Source organism: Adiantum capillus-veneris, chromosome 22 (genome assembly GCF_014529385.1).
Source record: "Adiantum capillus-veneris isolate H3 chromosome 22, ASM1452938v2, whole genome shotgun sequence".
In the NCBI taxonomy this organism is placed as follows: Eukaryota; Viridiplantae; Streptophyta; class Polypodiopsida; order Polypodiales; family Pteridaceae; genus Adiantum; species Adiantum capillus-veneris.
The window spans coordinates 123719680-123742823 of NC_140952.1; the positions used below are offsets into that span (position 1 = coordinate 123719680).

Sequence of the window (23144 nt, forward strand, 5' to 3'; positions counted from 1 at the left end):
CAAGGCACACCTAATCAAAAGAACATATATCCAAGGCATCATCAGTGCAATCCATAGGCAACTGCGGTTGCTCCCTTTGTTCAGCATCTAGCCCCTTATGAGCACAAGAAGGGTGCCCAACTCCCTTCATTTCCACTTCATCCTTGTCCTCTTGTCGACCTTGTAGGTCAGCCTGGCCATCCATAGATGCGGTCTTGTCTTTTTTTGCAAAGCTACAAACTAATTGCACCGCTACATCGCTTTCCACCATAACCCTCATTAGCATGGCCATCAACATGGTTCCGCATGCCATCCTTGACTGCATACCCTCATTCACAGGCTCTGATGCTTCAACCTGCTCTTCTTTCACATTACTGATCACCATATTCTTAGACATACAACAAGGAAACTTTACTTTTACCAACACCAGCTCATCGGAGTCCGTCCGCTTGCCATAGGATGTGGACTCATCCGTGCTACCCTCTAGCTTGTCTCTCAAAGGCTCAATCTCATATCCTCATCATCATCACCATACGTTGAGCCTGTATCTGCATCTTCATCTTCTTTCTGGTCCACAAAAGCTTGACTCCCATCTTGGCCTCACACACACTCTTCGTCTAGCTTCAAGCTCTTGGAATTTGTGACTTGGTTACACCCTGCTACCTTTCCATTCGTAAACTCCATGAAAATAGGGTCTTTTACCTCTTCACTCTGTTCTTGAGACCTGACATCGGATGGCTTTTTGGCACACAGGTATGGAACGCTCATCCTCGTTGCCAAGATCGTCTACCAGTGGCATGGGCACACCGTCAAGAGGAAATTTCGAAGGAGCATCATTGACTGTTGGCCTTACCCAATGGGCTCTGCATTTTAAACAATTGACACCACCTTCGATTGAACCGTAGGGCACACTGACATTGCAACATGCACATAATTTACACGCTTCAACAAGCCCATTCCAGCTTCTGCTTCACTTTCCTGCTCTTCACTTTGGCCAACGAGGTCATATCTTCATAGCTATCCACAGCAAACTCCACCTTTTCCCTAATCCTCGGATGCATGCAACGAAGAAACTTTGACAACTTGAAGTATTGGTTGCCTCTAAATCTCATAGCAATCTCTGACTGCTTCCAATATTCTTCAATGTTAGCTTTTGGATCCTTTCACATACTTTAACATATATAAACTACTAACTGAGCTAGAAGATCTCTCTTCCAACAAGATGTCTTCACAATGCCATTGAACTAGTTTCCTTCATCTAGTAGTTGGCTAACCATGTGGTAGATGTTTTTGTTGCTCTTCAGGCTTCTCCTTCCCCAGGCTAGTATTGCCAGCTTCGGCCAAGGCTAATCGGACTTGCCTCATCTCCTCAAACAGACCTTCAATTGTAGCTATCACAAGAGTTTAGCTTCTTTTTGTTTAGCTTAGGCACCTTGTCCTGGTTGTGTAGACCTTTATGTCACACTATAGGGGGATTAGAAAACTACACACTTTGTCTTTGGCTATGTAGACCATGGTGTCGCACTACAAGGAGAGTATAGGGAGTGTTAGATTCTTCATCTCTAAATGTGCAAGCCTTCGTGTTGCATTGTAGGGAGGGTTTAGTGTTGAATAATCGCTTTATCTCTAGCTGTGCAGACCATTGCGTCGCACTGTAGAGAGGCCTTAAGGAATGATACACTTCGCTGCAATGAAATAATTGATTACTTGTTCACTATAGTGCATTACAAATTCAATGAGAAATTGGAGAGTTGCAATATCGTCACATCTACCATGCTTACGTACACACATCCTCTTAAATGATTGCATAGCAAGTTGTGCAACCCTTTAAGCATGTTTGTGTGTGTGTGTGTGTGTGTGTGATAGATGTATCAATCGTGCGTGTTTCCTATTTCTTATTGAATTCATAATCGCTCGTTCTGAACAAGTAGCTTGCTTATTAAAGGGTTGTTTAACCACTTGTGCATTATTTTAACAAAATTTGTGTGCATCTTCAATCATGACAGGTGTGCACAATTGACAAATACACCAATTATGCACATTTTCTTTTTTTGACTAAATTTATAATCGATCATTTTGGACAAAGTCGCATACTTTACTTCAGAGTCCAAATAAGTGTATATATTTGTCTTATCCCTTACTGTGCAAGGAGGACCGTTGTAGTGTGATGCTTTGGTCTACACAATCAAAGATGCGTATTGACCTACAAACTAACCCTAAAGTGTGAGCCTATGCTCCACAACAATAGGGCGATCAAAAAGAAAAAAGCTAATTATAAATCATGAACACTTAGAAAAAGTTTAATGATCATCTCAAGTAGAAGAAGAGGGCTCTAACAAGCTGGAAAATGCTTTGCATGGGCTCTACAAGTACTCTGACCAGTCAAAAAATGAGAGAATCTGACAGTTCATTTGAACTATGGACGCCCTTTTTTTTATATAAAAAGTATATTTCGATCAAAATATACTTTGTATGGATAAATGCGTATAATACAGGTATACAATGTTTAATTTCTTTTTATATGTATAAAAATGATTATACAAACATATAAATGCAACTTAGGTCCCTACATCCGTTGGACTAATTTGTTCTCCTATTTGGAAAATCTTTGATTCCATTTTCTTGCCCTTGGGTGGGTTTTTAGCAATTTTACACAATTGATTTTCCTGTCAAGTAAGACATAGTTATCTTGTCTTTAACACAATCTTGTGCATTGAAAAGCTTCAGCTACTAAGTTTCACCCTTGAAGGTTGGCATTGAAAATCTCCTCAACTATTTGGCTTTATGTTTTCTTCTACAACGTTATTGTCTTCTATTTCTTGGTTTGAAATATCAAAAACTTTCTCCTCACCAATGTTGGCAAGCCATCATGCTCTCATGTGTTCTTTATTTTATGATTCCGCCATGATGGTAAGAATTTTCTCAAATTCGTCTACAACATCATAAATGGCGATTGCGCAGACGAGCTAGTGTCATATGGCCATTAGACTTTGCAGAGCCTATAATGGACCATATTCCCTTGCATCTACAAATTTTCATTGGGATTGGTTTCCATTTTGTCGACTCCAAATTTCCTAATCTGTTACATTTTTCCCATAGGGCTCATTTGGGGCCCTATGGAAAAAATATGGCGATTATGTAACATGGGACCAAGGCTACTTTGCAAGGATAGGTAATACATCATATTGCATACCCTTGTAATGTTTCATGTGCATCGGATCACATCTCGTCGGTCTTGGTTCCCTAATTGCCAAATTTTGACCGTAGGGCGAATTTGGGGTCCTATGGCAAAAAACAAAAATTTTGTAACCCTCAACCAATATGATAGTGTCACATGGCCATGAAACTTTGCAAGAGAGAGTAATGCACCATATCTCCTACCCCTAAAAAGTTTCATTTGCACCGGATCACGTCTCATTGAACCCGGTTGCACAATGGCCATTCTAAGTTGAAAATGGAGATTTTGTCTTGTATATGTAATAAAAATGTCTTCTCTATTTTTTTTTCTAATTTGAAAATGAATATTTTATCTGTATTCGTAATAAAAACGTTTCCTCTATTTTTTTTCCTTCTTTCTATCCATAACTTTGTCAAAGTCACTATTGCTTGTAGGAACATAAAGGTTCGGGTTAAATCTCCCATTTTGGGTGTTGCAAGAAGCTCGATTGGTGCTACACAGCTACTATATAGAAGTGTGCAGCTATGCATCTGAAGATGATATTTGAATTCAAAGTCTTGGCGGCCCTCACAATGCCAGGCATTTCAAAACTCCTACAAAAAATCCGCAATGGAGAGTCTCGCCAAATGCATCTCAAGACACTACCAAAAAAGTACTACCAATATTTGCCTCTTGAGCCTTGCATCTCCAAACGTAGAGGTATTGCAAGCAAAAAAGCTTACATCTTCATGGAGCAAATCAAAATGTGAGGGTCTTCTTCACTTTTTGATAGCATTGTGTCATTTCTCCTCTAGGCCACCTTTAAGCTAGCATCTCAAAACATCGTCGTTAGCAGGTCGAAAATGCAACTATCACCACAAACTCAAGATAGGAAGCCAAGGCTCTAATACCATGTCAAAGTCGATGATGTGGACCCATATAGATAGAGAGAGAAGCACGAGAGAGACAAAAAGAGAGAGTTTTTTCTCAAACCAACCAACTTGGAAATGAATTACATTCTTATACAATGGGGGAGACGTTCCTCTTCCTTGGGAAACATTAATTTGTGGTCATAAATCCTCACATCATACCTATCAAAGGGATTGGTATGTATCTAATCATCATGCTCATTTTGCACAGTGGTCAAAAACAATATTGTTTCTCATATTGGAAACTCTTTTTTTTGAGATATTGAATCTTTAGAGGCCATGCTAGAGCTAGAGTTAAAAAAAAGCATCAGATATCTCTTTTGGAATAGGTGACAATATCCCCTGTTGGTTCACACTCCTCTATCGACACTCTAATCCCTTCCCACGAACCAGTTTTCAAGAACTCTAGTAGACCTACAGTTTATCAAAGAATGAAGAGAATGTTGATATTTCAACCAATTATCCAATAGGTTGTGCTTACCACTTACTTATGGATCACTTGAAATTTAGCTAAGTTACCTTGTATTAGAAGGGATCAGATGTGCTGATAATAATTTGTGTAGGTCCTCTACAAGCTCCAAGATAAAGTCTTTCCTATCAATAGTGCAAAATATATAATTCCAAGATTCTTTCAACAGTCTTTGATCATTTAAATTTCACCAATTTAGGTGTCCAACCAATTCGCAAAGTATTAACAGCTTCAAATAGGAAAAGTATCCACATGGGAAAAAAAAAATTTGGGGTTATTTTTCCAATGCTACTTCACTATTTTTTACTTTTATGAATTACATCAGTAGGTCGATATAACATGATAAGATGATTTTAAAAGAAAGATTTGTCAAAATTTCTTGACATGGCTGCCACATTCTTTTTTGTATGCATGAGTCTAGGCTTATTCTGTGGTGATGGGGCAACCTTAGCTTTGCCCCCATGGTTTACATTACACCCATGCTTTGAAATAATGTAGAAGAATGTCAAGCACACAAAACACTATATATTGATTAATGTGCATGTACAAAGATAAGCTTTCCCCATAGTAAAGGGGTATATGCTTTGTACAAAAGGAAAAAAACTTCTAGTGAGGGAAAAAGTAACCTCGTAGTACCTATATCACTACCAGAATATGGTAGCAACTACCCAATGCCCCACTTCCATTAGCAAGAGCAAACAAAGAGATTGAGGATGTAGTTTATCTTAAGACATACAACAATTATATTGCATGCTTCCAAAACTAGCTAGCAAAATGGGGGTGTGCTCTAAATGGTTTAAAATGGCACAATGTACTACTTCGGCATTGGTATACTCCACTCCTTGCTGCGCTGAGCCACCATAAGATTAGGTAGTTACCATCTCTAAAATTTTCCCAAATTCTGCTAGCATTGCGATACTCTTGCAAGGTTGAGTGCAATCTTCTCTAGCAAATGATAGCAATGGAACTTTGCAAGAACACTAACCCCGCTACCCCTACAAAGTTTCATTGGTATCGGACCCCATCAAATTCCATAGGCAATGGTGGCCAGAAAAGCTTTGCACCTACAAATCAGATTTTCCTTTTATGTCACATATTAAAGCTACACATCACAATGCCCCAAGAAGGTGATTTCAAGATGACCTGTTTCATGCGACATCAAACCTCGTAGGTTCCTTGGGTTATGCAAGGATAATGACACGTATGGATAATACCACTTTGGTTTAATACCACTTGGGTTGCATGTGGTTTAAGGACATGCACACCTTCCACGTTCCCATTTTAAGCACTGGCAAATGTTGCAATTAACTTGGGTTAGCACTAAGCTACACTACACTTTTGAGCAACACAACATGTAATGCGCTTTTGATGGTCTGTTGGGCACAAGGTAAAAAACTAAACCTGTAGTCTTCAATGATTAAATAAAATTGTATATTGAGGGAAGGTGTTTGTTTCCCAGACTTCTTGCCAAAAAGCGGATGGTCAGGAAAGTCTATTGTAGAACATCCATGGACCATCAGTGACATCTAAGTGCCTCAGTCCAAAGCAACAATGCCTTCATCAAGAGCCAAAAAGACCTATAGACGCTATCGACATAGCCTTCCCAGGATCAAAGACAATAATGGCCTTGGTTTTCTATTTTCTTCAATGCTGATCTTTCTAGAGACATTAACCTTCGATTCATAGGCCTGAGCTTCTTTCCATGCGATAAATCGCTATGACTTTTTGTAGCTCCTGTACACAAAACACTCGGACACATGAATATTGACAACTATATCAGGACTACAAATTTACATGCAAAAAACCCTACAAGGCTACAAGAATTCAGAAACAATCCTTTGTTAGTTAAAAACGCCAGCCCCTATCCCCAAGAGCGAGCTCCAATGGGAGGACCAAAGCAACCTTGACGACTAAAATCGGCCTCCAAATTACATAGTGTGCATGTGCTTCATAGCAAGCCCAACCTCAGACCTCTACAATGCCAACAGCTGGGCAGTGCCCACTGACACCTACTACACTTAGTTCATCCAAGCCAAACCTAGCATGCTCGCCGGGAAGCTTTCATTATGCTTGATAAGGTTTGCATTTACATTTCAATACCGCCTACCCTGTTTCCAGCTGCTGGTATGTACTCGACCATGAGAATCCTAGTATAGTTTTTAATATCGGTGCTCCTTTTCTGAGTTCCAGTATCAACAAAACTTACTAGGAATGAAAAGAAACAAAAAAACAATGCACAGTATGAGAAAATCGTATGATTAAACTCCCTAAGAGATGCTGCTGTTGACTCTAAGAAAATGACAACTCGCCAAGGTCGAATTTCGAGACCAGTACAAGGTGAAGCGCTTAAAGATCCACCATGAATGACTCCATAAGATGACATAGTTGTCTGCAGACACAGTGCCGATGATGACTCTTTAAGTAGCCATGGTTCAAACTCTGATGCTGATACCGATGCCAAGTGCCAAGATGGCCGTCATATGTCGAAGCCAGATGCCCATACAACACTTAAGAAAATGTGATGGTTGCTTAATGTGCCGGCTGGAACTTGAGAGATTCAACATAATAAACTATTTAAACCCAGAAATTGACTCCTGCTGTGGTGCCATTGAATATCTCGAGTGGTCAAAATTAGATAGCTGCTTTTCTGTGTGAATATGACCTTCAATTATCTTCCACATCTCAAGTTCGCAGTCACCTTTTGTGAAGAAAAATGAAAGCCTGTTGCAGCAAGAGAAAGACCCAAGGCCTTCTGAGCAAGCTATGATGTAGCAAAGATTGATGTGGTCAACAACTAATCATGCAAGGAGTCCAAGTTGTATGCATGACTGTCCTCTAACCTCCTTGATAAGAAGGTTGTAACGGGCTTGGACACTCCAAGCGAGAAATCAATAGCAAGAAACTTCAAAATCACTGAACTTTAATATATATATATATATATATACACACACACAGAGAGAGAGAGAGAGAGAGAGAGAGAGAGAGAGTCGATACGGCACGGCGGAGTTCCGTGCCCAGAAGCATTGACCCCAAAGACTGGCGCTCCTTTCGGTATTTCTTTATCATTGACCATTGCAAAAGTACAACTCCCGAGGGACCTCTGCTCTCAGACTCTGCATCCAGATCCTCTGTAGAGTGAGGCCCCAAGGGCTCTTATAAACAGTACAAGGGATGCCCAAAAGCAGAGCCCCAAAAGCACTTCTTCCCAAAAGCGTATGCTCTCAAAGGCTAGCACTAGGGTCTCCCAAAAGCAGCCAGCATAATTTGCGGAAATCCGTACAGCCTGCCACGTGGCACCAACAGTGCAAAACGCGGAGACCTGTACAGCTTGCCACGTAAGCATGTTAGCGCAAATTGCAAAGGTTCCGTACAGTGCTGCCACATCAGCAATTCAACTCCTCTTTTAGCTTCTAGTGTCCCCTGGAACACTTATAATTTCTTGTCAGTTTCTCTAGGTTTGTCGGGACGCACATGCCACGTCATCACTTTGTGACATATCCCCCTCTTGAAAGAATTGTAATTGCCCTTGATTACACCTGCAAAACCGACTTAAGCCAGAAACTAGTTCAGTAGACACTGACTCTAAGTACTGATGCACTAGACAACACATATCCAGTACTTGCACAAAGACGACAGTCACTCAGCATTCAAATCACATTCTGTCTTTTACTTGGTTCATAATCTCTTCATTCTGTGCTCAGCTCACACAGTAAGGTGGCCGATTCGGTGGTGTGATTCCAGGTATCAGATCAATGGTATGATCTTCACGACGAGCAGGTGGTAACTCTACTGGTAGGCCCTCTGAGAAGCAATCGGCATGAGAGTGGAGAAAATCTTGGCGTTCTTTATCAAGTTTAGACATATTTGTCCTATCCTTATCGCTCAATTCTTTCATAAAGATCGAGTAAACAAACAGACTGGATTTCATTAATTTTAAAATGGCCGAAGCCGATACAATAGGTACAGACTCACCCTTTAGTTTAATATCAAGTACAATTGCTCTGCCCTTTTCTGTAGTCAAAGTCGCTTTTCTCGCCCGATAATCGACCACGGCGTTGTTCTTGTGGTACCAGGGAATCCCTAAGAGAACATCACAACCCTCCAAAGGCATTATGAAGAAGTCCTCATGCCCCAAATACCCTTGACAATGCAACCGAAGTTTGCCAATGACAGGTGTAATGGCTATGTCCCTGCCGGATGCCGCTAGAACTGCCTCTGAAAGTGGTCCCATCCGATCGGGAGTAATCTCGAGCCGCGCCGCCAATTCCGGTGAAATGAAGTTGGCCTTGGCTCCTCCATCAAAGAAAATCAGGGCCTCTTGATCTTTTACTTTACCCCAAGCTCGGCAAAGTTCTCTACTCTCATCCATGGTGTCGAGATCCCACACAATCTAGAACCAGTCCTGTTTTCATCTTGCCTTTTCGTCCACGTTCCTCAGCTACTCTCGAACTCTCAGGCCTGTCGTCGTCCTTATCATTCTATTCTTTCTATGCCTTTTGGGGGCACTTCGCGGAGATGTGTCCCGGTTCCCCGCATCCAAAGCACTTCCCCTCTTTGCTGAATCGAGCTCGCTCCTAAGGAGTAAGCTTGGGTCGTGCATCCTTTTGCTCTGGGTTGCTCTTTTTCTTTCTACTTTCATTCCCAGAAGTCTGTTCGGCTCGCTGTGTCATGTTCTCATCTGTGGGGTAAGTCAGGCTGCCAGAGTGAATGGCAAAGCCCCGCTTCGCATGACTCATCAACTCCTGAATAGAAGCTGACTTCTTCTCCAAGCAGTGATCTGGGATCTCTATAGGTAGACCCAAGGTGAACCGCTCAATCTGTTCTCTGAAAATAATGTTCTTGAATGAAGAGGCGGGTAGAAAAGAGCTCCAGAATCTTTCACAATAAGCATTGATTGTATCTTTCTTGGTCATCCAAAGATGGTTCCAAGCAGCTCATATATCTCGTTCATATTCTTGCATCAACCAAAAAGAAATAAAAAGATTTTTGAATTTCAGCCATTTAACTGGCGCAGTCTTGTTTAAAAGAAGCATGGACCACCAAGTACGAGCATTCCCCTTAAGGTAAGAGGTAGCTCTCCAAATCTTGGAGTGCTCTGAATAGCGTCCTCCCGCGAAAGCAATGTCAAACTGCTATATAAACGACAAATCCTTCGAAGCATCTGAGTATCCTGAAAAGGTATCAAACTTGATCGAGTGGCCACCTTCCTTAAACTCTCGGACGTTCTTGCTTTTATCTTCGAGAAAGTCATACTGGTTGGCTTTGTAAAAATTCTTCTTGTTCGCATAGAAGTTTCCATCATCAGAATCTGAGCTGTCTGTAGATGAGTCCTCAGTAGAACTGTCAGGCTCTGGGCGAGATTTAGCCTTCTTTGCCTTTTTCTTGCCCTTTCCGAAGCTTTGTTTCTTGCTTCACTTTTTACCTTTTCTGTCTTCTTTGCTCGAATCTGAAGAGCTAGAAGAACTGTCAGAAGAAGAAGAAGAAGAAGAAGAACTAGGTACTCCTTCAAATCGAACATGCTTCTTCTGTTTCTTTGCCTTATCAAAAGTTGACTGATGACCCAAATATCCCGGGGAGTCATTGCTTTTCTTCTGCTTTTTGCCGTGCTTTTTGGCTTTCTTTTGCGCGTCAAAAAGCTGAGCAATCCGTGCATCAACCACCTCTTGTAATTTCTTCTCTGAATATTGTTTGCGATCAGAAGGTTTCTTGAGAGCGGGTTTCAGTGGTGGTGTAGTGGTTTTCTGCCACTGTGCATGCACTTCTTGAAAAGAAGTCTCGCTCATATATTTTGCCAATTTCGGATCCTTCGCAAAACTGAGCATCATCTTTGTTGCATCGCCGATCAATTTCATCTCTCTTTGCTCCGCCTAAGTAGGCCGAGACGGACCATACTCTCTGCCGGAATCTTCGTTGTGATCCCTGCCCGCATCTCCAGATGCAGAGGGAGTCGATTGATCCTTGCATGAAGCCATAGGTGCCGCGGAAAAAAATTGGGGATCGGATTTCCCGTAGAAGAGAAATCGATCGTGCTCTGATACCACTATAACAGACTTGGACACTCCAAGTCAAGAATCAATCGCGACAGCACCAAATAACCACTTTAAAACAATTCACAGATCACAATAGATTTACACTGGCCCGACGGAGTTCCGTGCCTAGAGATATTGGCCCCAAAGACTGGCGCCCCTTTCGGTATTTCTTTATGTATAATCAATGTCAAAGTACAAGAGCGGTTAGGGTTTCACTCTCATACTGTGCGTCCAGATGCTCTGAGAAGTGAGGCTCTCACCACATATTTAAATGTTACAAGAGATGCCCAAAAGCAGAGCCCCAAAAGCTTGAAAGCAAAAGCAGATTCTCTCTCTCAATGAGAGTAAAAATAAAGCATATTCTCTCTTTATCTCTCTTCCAATTTCCTTGCAAAGCCAAAAAGCAAGGATTTGTGTCGCTCAAAAAAAAAAAAAAAAATCCACCTCCGCGATTTCCGGAAATTAGGGTTTCTGTCAAAAATTAGGGTTTGCAGGAATTTTAGTGTTTCTGGCAAAAATTAGGGTTTCTGCTGTCGGTAGCCACGTCATCACTTTGTGACAGCTCAAATACCACTGCAACAGACTTGGACACCCCAAGTCGAGAATCTGACCGGACACACGTGAGAGAAATTGAAAAACCACTTAATAAACCTAATCACAACTGAGAGAGACGACACGTCCAGGCATAGTTTCGTGCCCAGAGATATTGGCCCCAATGTCTGGCGCCCCTTTTGGTATTTCTTTTTATATGAATTCTTGGCAAAGTACGATGTCCGAGGGGTTCCTCTCTACTCCAGTGCTCCCTAGCCAATCTAAGGGGGAGAGACCCTAGCAATCCTTTTAAAGCAACGTAACCGTGACGCATTTCAGCAGGCTTGAAACGCAAAACAGATGAAACAGCCGAAATGGTTCACCTACAGGGTGAAACGCGTGGAGTGAAACGCCTCGAAGAAAAATATTCTCCTTAAGAGAATTTGGCATTAAGTTGTAATTTATTTATTATGTATATGCTATTTTTTTAAGGTTAAACATAGCATGTGTCTCTACTCACTGCACCTATTCTATCTTTAAATAACTCTATACATACACAAAATTGGCGTTTCGGTTGGATGTTTTAGTGAGGCCTTAGCCTAGGGTAAAATGTTTCGGGTCTGTAACTTTTCGCAGTTACACTGTTTTAAAGGCCTCTGGCCCAAAAGCAATACAAGAAAAGCTTCAAGTTTCAAAAGCACTGGCCCCAAAAGCAGCCAGCACTGCTACCAATAACTCCACCATAAAAGGCGGAAGTCCGTACATTGTGCCACATCATAAGCCCGCCCGCGATTTTCGGGGATCCGTATTTCTAGTGTCCCTCTGGGCCCCATCGGACAAGACCCTATAAGTTGGAACAACTTATACATTTAAAGTTTGTCAGTTTCAATGGGGTTTGTCCGTCTTGACATGCCACGTCATCACTTTGTGACAGGGTTACTAGATATGGTGGGTGATAGGCCAAATTCAGATGCCAGTGAGTTATGCAGGGCATGGGGTAAAGTCAAGGATCAGACAGCACTTTGATCCAGGTGCTAAAGCAAACTTTCTCACCAGAGTTGGCCATCAAGCTGGGCATCAAAGCTATCAAACTGGGCATCAAAGCTGGAGAGATGGGGTATACAGCAGAGGCAGGGTTGGCATGTCCTGGCCAATTAGTGTATTGCTCCTATAATTGGAAAGTTGCGTCTACATATTCAATCATATGTGGACACAGAGAAATTTTATATCATGCCACTGGAAGGGTGCGATGCACTGTTGGGAATCCTGTGGATGTTCCGTATACCTTGAGTGCTGAATGTCTTCAACAAAAAAATCACCCTCAGCATAGGTTCAAAACTCACATCCTTGATGTAAAGCTTAAAGGGAAGTCTGTCCCTATTGTATCTGCTTCGGCTATCACTTCTGTAATTAAGAATCATCTTTCTACGTACATGATTTTTTAACGTGATGTTTCAGATAATTGTCAATCAAATTTATCAGTGTTAGATAAAGAAAGGTCAGCGTTTTTGCGAGAGTTTAGTGACTCTTTTTCTGATTCGTCAGTTGTCATGAGATAGGCCCGAGGATCATGCGATAGATTTCGTGCCAGGTTGTAGCCCACCAATAGGCCTCCCTATAGGGTTAGTGCGGCTCAGCAGAAAGAGATTATGGGCCAAGTAGAGGAGTTGTTAGAAAAGGGGCCGATTCAACCTAGTTCTTCACCCTTTTGCTCCCCAATGCTTCTAATGTAGAAGGGTCGCTCTTGGCACATGTGTATTGATTATCGTGCGTTGAATAAGAATACCATCAAGAACAGATTTCCTATCCCAAGGATTGATGATATTCTTGACCGACTAGAGGGTGCGGCAATTTCAGTAGAATAGATCTTAAAAGCGGGTACCATCAAATTCGTATTAGGCCAGAGGATGTGCACAAGATTGCGTTTAGGACAACATTTGGTATGTATGAGTTTCTAGTCATGCCATTTGATCTTACAAATGCTCCTACTATGTTTAATAGGATGATTGGTCGGATTTTCTGCCCACGTCAAAAGTTTGTTGGCACATTCTTTGATGACATGATAGTCTATTCGAAGAATGAAGAGCAACATAGGCGTCACTTGACCATTGTGTTCGAAGAGCTACGCAGTCACATGTTGCTTGTCAATCCTAAGAAAAGTGAATTCTTCTTAGAAGAGATCCACTTTCTTGGCCACATAGTGTCAAAGGATGGTGTCCTAATGGATCCTGCAAGGTTGAAGCAATCAAGGCATGGCTAGACTTGAAGACTGTACACAATGTCCGTAGCTTCTTGGGCTTATGCTTTGTTGGCCACATAGTGTCAAAGGATGGTGTCCTAATGGATCCTGGAAGGTTGAAGCAATCAAGGCATGGCTAGACTTGAAGACTGTACACAATGTCCGTAGCTTCTTGGGCTTATGCTCTTACTATATAAGGTTTATCACGAACTTTGCCGAGATTGCTTCACCCCTACATGCTTTGCGAAAGAAAGAGGTCACTTTCAAATAGAAACAAAAAGAAATTTCAGCTTTTAATCTCTTACAGAAAAAGATGACTTCGGATCCAGTAATTGTTTTACCAAATCTTCGGAAGTCATTTGTGGTCCAATGTGATGCGTGTGGCAATAGTATTGGGGCCGTATTAATGCAAGATGGTTGGGCAATAGCTTATGAAAGCAAAATCTTCCAAGAACGCTGACAAGGAATGATGGTATATGGACCATTATTTGCACATTCAGTAAGCAGGCCCATTTTATTCCTGTCAAGAAGAAGATAAAATCTGATAAGATTTGGCACGACTGTTTTGTATAATAAGTACCACGTTATGCCACAGTCTATTGTCAGTGATCGAGATCCTCGTATGACGAGCCTATTTCGGAGAGGCATATTTGAAAACATGGGCACTACACTCAAGTTTTCCTCCTCATTTCATCCACAAACTGGTGGACAGTCAGAAGAGGCTAATTCATTATTCTATTGTCTTAGACCTGCTGAAATATTATGTATCAGATAATAAGGGCAAGTGGAAATAGTACCTACACACGACAATACGGTGCATTCGTCAACTGGCAAGGCACCTTTTGAAATTGATGAAGGTGGCAAAAAGGTTCCTCCCATTTTGCACACAAAGAACAAGATTTTTGAAGCAGATCGATACGCTGATAACATGGATGAAATGTCACGTGACACATTCAACCCTATGTGTCCGTGGACAAGCTACAGCATGATCAGGGTTCAGTCAATCCAGTCAGTCTAGATTAGAAGTGATCTGGCACTTTTGTGAGTCTATTCGTAGACCGTGCATGCCGAGTCACTTAGTGATGCATATCCTCTGGTTGCACACAGCATGATCATAAGCATTCCCATCAGAATTCATCAAAATCCTTCAAGGGAATTTTCCAGTGCATTTAGCCTATTTTACCTATTTTTTGACATTTTTCACTTATTATTTTTAAGTGACTTTTGTTGGAAAGTAGGTAGGGCAAATTGAGTAAGTTTATATATAAGCGAACCTAAACTAGCACTAATTGGCAGAAGAGGCAACAGGAGCCAAGCTCATCAGGCAACTTCTCAAAGCAAGAACTTGGTGGATTTCCTCCAAGCAAAGACCATCCCTCACCTAGCATTTTCTTCATCAGCATCCCCTGGCGTTTTCTCAACAAGGCATCATCGCCCTAGCCTACCACAGCCTGGCGTTTTTGCATCCAGATACCATCGCCACAGACCCCATCAGAGAGCGTTTTTGCATAGCCACATCCCTAGCGTTTTTGGATATCAGCCGCTACAGATCTCAACCTTTACAGCCTTCAGCCTTGGCGATTTTCAGCAGTAGAAAGACCTGCAAGTTCAGCCCCTAAAAGAGTAGCAGATTCAACCCAGAAAGACCAACAGATTCAGCCCTTAAGAACCTCAGTTTTTTGCCCTAAACCTGCAAATTTTCAGCGACATAGACCTACAGAAACAGCCCCCAAAATCAGCGTTTTTGGACTAGTCGCAGATTTCAGCCCATAGCGTTTTTGGACTAGTCGCAGATTTCAGCCCATAGCATTTTTGGACAGCAGATACTTTCTTGCAGATTTCAGCCTTTAGACCGGTGTCGTCATCCCCGTCGTCATCGCCGACACAGCCTAGACTTGCATCAGTCACATGCATTCAGTTTGTACCAGTTTGTGCAATCAATCGTAGACCACTCTCGCCGACGAGAGTGGGGCCTTCTGAGGAGGGTTTTACAACGTCTCTGGTGTCATATCTCTCTTCTCTCTCTATCTCTCAGTCTCATACACTTGCACGCACAGTGTCCATTCACTTTGTTTGTGATCATAGCATTCTCTCATTAAGAACGGAAGGCTCTCCCTTCCATAAGAACAAAAGGAACCTTGAGCACAGTTTGGAGCACTCATCTTGAGCAAAGCGCAAACATTCATTCCGCTGCACCTAACATGAAATGTATAAGAAAATCAAGCTTGCCTCTGGGAGAAAACTTTGGCAAACTAGACGTGAATTGTTGTTTTCACCTGGTGATTGGGTTAATTTGCAATTTAAAAAGGCAAGGTTAGAGAAGATGAAGGGCAAAGAAAGGTTGTTTCCCAAGCTCAACATGCGTTACTATGGGCCTTTTCAAGTACTTGACAAGATCAATGATGTTGCTTATAGGCTAGAATTGCTTGACACTTGGAAGATTCATAATGCGTTTCACGTGAGTCTTTTAAGACCCTTTGTGGGTGATGTGCCAGAAGATATGCCAGATGAGGATCAACCAGAAGTTGAGGAACTTGGTACTTGAGCAGATTTTGGCACATAAGGAAAGAAAAGTTAAGGGAAAAGTTGCACTATAGTATTTGGTGAAGTTCAAGAGCTATCCACCTATGAATGCAAAGTAAATAGAAGAGAACGAATTGCTAGAGTCTCGAATGTATTGCAGGTTTACCTAGAAGCCTTTGGGTTACAACCTACGTATGCCCCAACTCAACGTGTTCAAAGGAGGGATAATGATGGAGCTAGCACATCATATTTACATACGGATTCAATGCAATAGAAGTGTACATCGCTCTACAAGTGTTAAAGGTATAATGCTCACTTCTATGATAGATGGAAATGACAAAAGTACAAAGGTTTCATTAAGTTATTTGTATCTATGGTCCATAACCTTTCTTGTGGATACATGTGATGATAAAAGGGTGCTAAACACGCTAAATCATCTATGACATGTATATCTGGCATGCAATCAAGAATGTTTGCAATTTCAAGAGGAGGGTATGTCACGAGGCTGTGACAACCACTAGCCTTAGTTGTTGGTTCCTTTCTCTTGATTTTTATTTGATTTTTGGGACCCTCTTTTTGAAGTCACATATGCCCGGACAGTGTGAAATGGCCGACGGCCGAGAGTTTCACCTGCATCAGTGAAGGACACCTCGCCATGAGATAGTCGGGGCTCGATCGGCACTAAACTCCGAGCAGTAAAGGTTGGCTAGGCTTAGTTCAAAGTCATTTAGGCCCACGCGACACTTATAAGTTGTGGGTACTAGGAGATTAAACCAAAAGGAGTAAAGTGAGCACATGGCAGTAGGAGAGCAACCTGCAAGCCACACACACACTCCAGAAGCCTCATCCAAGAGGGGGCCCCAAAATTGAGAGTGGAGGCTGAATTTTCATTCATTATGACTACAGTGTGTGTGAGTAGTGGGTGCAACTTCAATGGAAAGCTTGTCTTCTCCCTTGTCTCATGTAGCGCGACGATTTGCTCTCGTGCATCTCTCTTCCCTTTGCACATATGGTAATGCCCCACTAGTTGGGCTTCTCAAATGATCTTGTACAGTTATGGGGGTTATATGCACCTTTGTCAAGGCAAGAGCCTTCTGAACGAGTACCCGATTAGCTAATTGCTAATCCCCCATAGGTACGCACAGTTCCATCACGAAGGATTGCGAAAACGAGAGTTTTCTCGCGTGAAGACTCGTCCGATTCAAAGGTAAACTGTCCCATTGCATGCGGGAGCACCTAAGACACGCATAGACATGTTCGCTCTGCTCGAAACGATCCAAAACAGAAAATTACAGCCTGCTGTGTTTTTTTGCAGGTTTAGGGTTTTGCACCGAAATTACAAGAGACCTCCAAGGGAGCCCCGAGAAGGCCCAAGGATGCTTAAATGACGCTTTAGACACCTGACAGTGACAAAACAGGGAAATACAGCATGCTGAAATTGACCTGCAGCTCACAGGAAAGCTTCCAAAATGCGTGGGAAAGTGTCCTAGACATGCACTTTTGACCTGCAGGGGTTTTGGCGCCGTTATGCTACCGAAATTGGGTCAAAAACCTGCAATTACAGTCATGAACAGGTTTGGACAGCTAGGTGAGAGTTAGGTGAAAGTGTACGGATTGTTTATTTGCAATAAGAACAAAGAAATACCGAAAAGGGCGCCCTCTAGCTAAAGTCTACCACCCTCTAGCGAGTCTACGGGCCGGTATCACGATGCCATTTGGGTCGTTGTCGATCGACTCAAGAAGATGACACGGTTTATCCATACACGTTCCACCGTAAAGAGCCATGCCACAAACAGAAGCGCATAACAATATAAAATATACTCAGATAAATAGAATTTATCACTTGCCAATTGATATAGAAAGAAATGGAGAAAGAGTCAGAAGATCCACACAATACTGGGGACCAATGGTCCCCCCCCCCGCAAAGAACTCTCTTCCAATCCTACACACAAAAGACACGTGTTTCTAGGGTTCCTTCTTGTAAATTAGCCCTATCTACCGCCTTCATGGGCTGAAAACAGAGAGAAGCAGCAGCTTGTCACGATGGAAACACTCTCCATAGGCACTTCTTCGCAATGGACCTCGCAAACTGGGTCCTGGCAACCTCTCATACACATGGGGCAGCCATGGGCATCACTATCACGATTGTGACTATGTTGCACTATTACATCTACTCCTAGTTGCGGATACGCAAAGTGCCATGCCAAGCAGAACCCCTACGCTTGGATGGTCATGACCCTTCGCTCAAGAGACGTGCCTCTTTGCCAAAAGCCACACTCCTTCGATGATTGGTCACACCCCTTCGGTCTATGGTTGCGACTCTTCGTCCAATGGTTGCAGCTCTTCGCCGAAAGGATGTGCCTTTGCGTTTAAAGTCATGTCTCTTCACCATGAGACGTGTCTTTTCATTTGTGTCTCTACGTCTCCTATATAAGGAGCCTATTGTACTCAGTTTTGAAACATTCGTTCCATCAATCAAACACACATTCAGTCTATTGAGTCTTGATTTGATCTTACGTATGAAGTTTAACTCTTAATTATAGGATTAGCACCACTAATCCTCACAATGGTATCAGAGCAAATTTTTTTCCCGGGACCCGAAGGTATTGAGCCTCTCACCCTCACCGCTACACTCTACCCCCTTTCCCGAAGTTGCATGGAAGCAGAAGAAACATGGTGCATACGACCATATGAGGTAACTTGAATTTTATCACTCTAATTCTATATAAAAGACAGAAAAGAGATGTATTTGTGTGCAGCGTACCCGGAGAACTCTGCATATCCCTTCATCGGATTGCATTCCTTCGCACCTGTGTGCTCACACCCTTTCATGTGAAAGGCCATTGACTTGGTAGAAGGTTCCCCCTTGCCCGCACCCTTCCAGGCGACCTTGCCACGCTCATACCTTTTCCCAAGGCAATGTGTCCCTTCACGGCACCCTTCCCCACACACCCCGAAGGGCTGAAATCTGCAGCGATGGGCTGAATTTTGTTGCAAATGCTGGGCTGACCTCTGCAAGCGTTGGGCTGAATTTTTGAAGCACTGGGCTGAAACGCTGGCTGAGAGACGCTTGGCTGATTTCAGCCCTAGATGATTTTTTTTAATTCTCACGTTGGCTAAAGAGCTACGATGCAAAGTTTTTTTGAAACACTGGAGAGGGGGAATGGGGAACACACCCGACACACACGCAACGGCCTCTATATAGCTCAAGGTATTCACAGCACCCCTGTCCTCTCGAAAACACCTTCAAAAAAGACGACTCACACTAGCAGGGCCTCGCCTGCACTTCGCCCAACGCAAACACGCTTTGCACAATCCTCAAACAGCGATCACACCGATCTTGCCCGCTTCCAGCCCTTCCACAACTCAACACCTCTCTCTCTTTCTCTCTCACACACAGAGGGGGCTCAAGGGGCACACACGCTCACACACACCGGCACCACACACCTTGGAGACGAGCAAAGAAGAAAGGGGAGGAAGGGGGGAAAGACGACGCCAAAACCGGCAATGATAGCTTTCCTTCAATGAAAAACACCATGCACAAAATCCGTACAGTCTGCTCTAGGCCGCACCATGGCCATCATTGTTTCACACAGAGGGGCACACACCTCCCTCAAAGTTCGGCTCCGTCGGCAAACGCCTCGACAAAAAATCCAACTTTGGCTTCGCTCCAACAACAGCTTTTCCTCTTGGTAGCCTTCGCTGGCTGCCTCTCCTGCAAGGCCTTCGCTCTTTCGAGCCACGTCACAGACCAAGCATGCTGGCTTCGACCGCCGAACACGAGCGCACGAAGAACTCCTTCCTCCTCCTCAATTCCCTCTTCCTCCAAGCCAAAAGAAAAAGCTCTCCTGCTCGGTTTCGAAAACCCGTTCCTCTTTTCTCCTTCTCTCTTTTCTTTCCCAAAAGCCCTTTTTAGCAGTAGCGCCCGGCGCTATTGACCCTCTTAAGGGTTTTTGTTCTTACTTAAATTGCCCTTTTCTTTAACTTGGCCCGGAAGTTCATCATCAAAAAAAAAATTCCCCTTCCTTGTGAGCTTTATTTCTTTTACAATCAAGGACTTTAATCTCCGGGTGCTCAAAACCACACATCCTCATCAGGTTTCCGTTCAGCCCCAGATTTCCTCTTGCTGAATCTATATCCCAAGAGCCTCACCACATTTCAGCCGTCTCACATCCTCGAACGGTGATCCATAATGCAGGAGAAACCCGACCCGCCTTTGTCACGATCGTGTGTGAGCTTGGCTTGGACGTATCCCAGTGCCCACAACTTTGATCAGTGCGATGCAAACTCTCGTTGATTTCCCACATCGCATGCTTTCCCAAAACCTTGGCCAGTCCAAAAAAAGTCCCTGTCAGCACGCCTATCGACGTGGCTCGGTGAGCACGTACACGACCCCCTGCAAATATTCCACAGGCCATACCTTGCTCGTTCAAGACCCGATTGACAATCCGAAAAGACCGGCATGTTCCACAGCTCAAACACTTCACGTGTATCCATTGATCCCAGTTCTGGCCGCATGTCTGGATCTGCCCTGTCCGTCGGGATCTGCAAAGTCTTCCAACTTCAGACTGGCATATCTTTCACACCGTGGCCCTGTTTGATGAGCCGTCTGGATAGGCTCCTAGTGCATCTGGAATACCACATTTTGGGGCACCTATTTCTCGCATCTTGGACACCTTGACCTATCGTCCTAATTAGCCCACTTCAGAGGCCCCTCCTGGTCTAAAAACCCGTCTTAAGCATACATTTCCGCTATCATTGGCTTTCCCAGAGCTTTCATACCTGCTTTAGCCCTTTGCCATGCGCCTGCTAGCACCCTTTGCATTGCATAGCACGGCGGCTGGGCTTGAGACTTAATTTTTTAAGTTGTCCGCTGCCCCTAATTGGGTGACCGGCCAAAGAACCCATTTTTTTAAAATCCATGTGAACACACCTTTTAAGTGACCCTCTTGGCCACATTCCACTTACGTAAATATTTAAATTATAAAAAAAAGACAGGCAGCTAACCGGCGATTCCAGTCCACGCTGCCCTTCTCTCTCCTGTAGCGCTAGCTCTTTGCTACTTATCTGTGCGCCGTCGGAACCACCGCCATGGCCGATGATCACACCTTCCGTATATCTCGTACGTAGACAAAACTCCAGGAGTTTTACCGACAAATTCTCGTACGCTCGAGGTGGTCATCATAATTCCAAATTCCTCTACTCCATAGCCCGAACCCGTTCGGAACAGCGTTTTCGCTCTCGGAGCACCCATCCCAAAACCTATTCCCGAACCAGAACCTACATCTGTTCGCGAGTTCCCTTTGAGGCGTAACCATGTCAAATTCTCAAGACGGAGGTGGTCAATCTAACGATGCCCTTACTCTTATCAAGGAGCAGATGGCCACACTTTCCACAAGTCTCGCATCCCTTCACACTCGCTTGGATGAGATGCAGACACAAAACACTTCTCGGAGTCGTCCTACTGCTTCTCGGACGACTAATGTTGTTTCTCCACCACCTTCTTCCGAAGCTTCAGTGGACGAATCAAATGAACCAGATCCAACTGATGAGGTAGACAATCGCAAACTTCAATTACTTTATAAAATTTTTAATGTTGCAAAGAAGAAGCTTGATGATAAACTGTCGGAACCCTATAATGGTCGTCGCGACAAGCGCGTGCTGAACCAATGGCTGTTCAAAATGGAGGTCTACTTATCAAAGTTGCACTTGCTAGTTCTCTGCTTAAGGACACAGCATTTCTTTGGTGGCAACGATGGGTTGTTGATGGTAAACACACACCTTCTTGGGATAAATTCCGATGTGCTATTCGCAAGGCGTTCGAACCTGCCAATGCAGATTTTCATGCCCGGTTCTCTCTTCGCCGCCTGAGCCAGACAAGTTCCTTGGCCGTGTACATCACATAGTTCCAAAGTCTAACTCTAGAGATAAAGACCCTTAGTCCCTTTGATAAACTTCGCAGCTTTATCAACAGACTCGAACCCAACCCGAAGGACGATGTGCACAAATACAACCCTACCACCTTGGCTGCTACAATTGCCTATGTGGAGCGTCTTGGCGATAATCGGCGCCCTACACGGAATTTTCTTCCTGGTGACAGATCTTCAAATAGCACTCGCTTTTCACAACGTGATCGCAGAGAACGCTATAGCCAAAGTAAGCAACACCAATCTCAATTCAAACAACAAGCAACAACGCCTTATTCAACTTCAAGGTCCTATTCTCAAGATCGACCATCTCAAAGCAATGCTCCACTTGATCGTGGCAAAGGACGTAATTTTTCTCAAGATCGGCATTCCAATAGTCAGCAAGGCCCTTCGTCAAATGCATCTTCGACTTCAAAGAAGGGTGGCTTATGTACAACTTGCGGTGGTGACCATAGATGGTATCAATGTCCAAAGAAACCAAATCCGTCCAATTTGAAAAGAAATTCCAAGGCGGAAACGTCATCGGATTCTGAACAACCAGATTCTGCTAAGGATAAAGGAAAATTTGTGGTCAATACAATTCGTGTCTCAGAGGATATGACTATTCTTATGAAGCATATTTTGGTGGACAGCGGATGCTCGAATAATTTCGTCAGCACTCACATAGTTTGACAGCTTGGCTTGCCAACTCAGAAGACATCTCACTTATAAAATGTGGAATTTGCAGATGGATCAATTTTAACTTGTGACGAGACAGTTCGACAATTGCAGTTCGAGATTCAAAAATATGTAGATCAACTGGATTTCGAAGTCATGCCTTTATCTTACTACAACATGATTCTTGGTCAGCATTGGTTATTCCAATATGATCCAGCAATTAACTTTCGAGGACATACTATCAATTTGTTCAAAGATGGACGTGAATTGGTTTTACACGGGCTATATCATGCGGAACGAGTGATTCAAGCCTCACGTGTACAAGTCAAACAACATGATACAGTGGATTATGAAACGAACATAATCTCCGATGTAGATGCACAAATTATTGATGAATTTTTGAAATCATTAACTTCTCCTGAATCAATTGATGAAGAAAAAGATGATTTCAAGCAAGAGGTTTTTTCAAGTGATACTTTGTTACCAGACAAATATAAGGACATAGTTGCAAATTCTAAGTCTGAAGATGATTATGCTTTGTTTGATTCTTTGTTGGATGATGATATGCCAATTGCAAGTCATGAAGTGATAGTTTCTGAAGATGATTATGAAGAATTTTGGAATTCATTATTGGAAGATGATTGCAATCTCAATCTAAAATCCTCTCTAGTGATTACTAAAGTTGAAGTTACCCCATTTGAAGA

At 43.0% G+C, this 23144-nt stretch overlaps 1 protein-coding gene across 2 annotated transcripts in view; it reads right to left on the bottom strand.

Moving 5' to 3' along the window:
- Window positions 1-5922: 5922 nt before the first annotated feature.
- The window catches only part of LOC147430150 (uncharacterized), a 75009-nt gene continuing 57787 nt past the window's right edge, over window positions 5923-23144 (bottom strand). For both annotated transcript variants that reach the window (XR_015185845.1, XM_086495484.1), the window contains one exon: window positions 5923-6268. Coding sequence is in view for 1 of the 2 variants with exons in the window: in XM_086495484.1 (XP_086351610.1) it covers window positions 6215-6268 (54 nt within the window). In the remaining variant the exon portion in view is untranslated. The remainder of the gene's footprint in view (window positions 6269-23144) is intronic.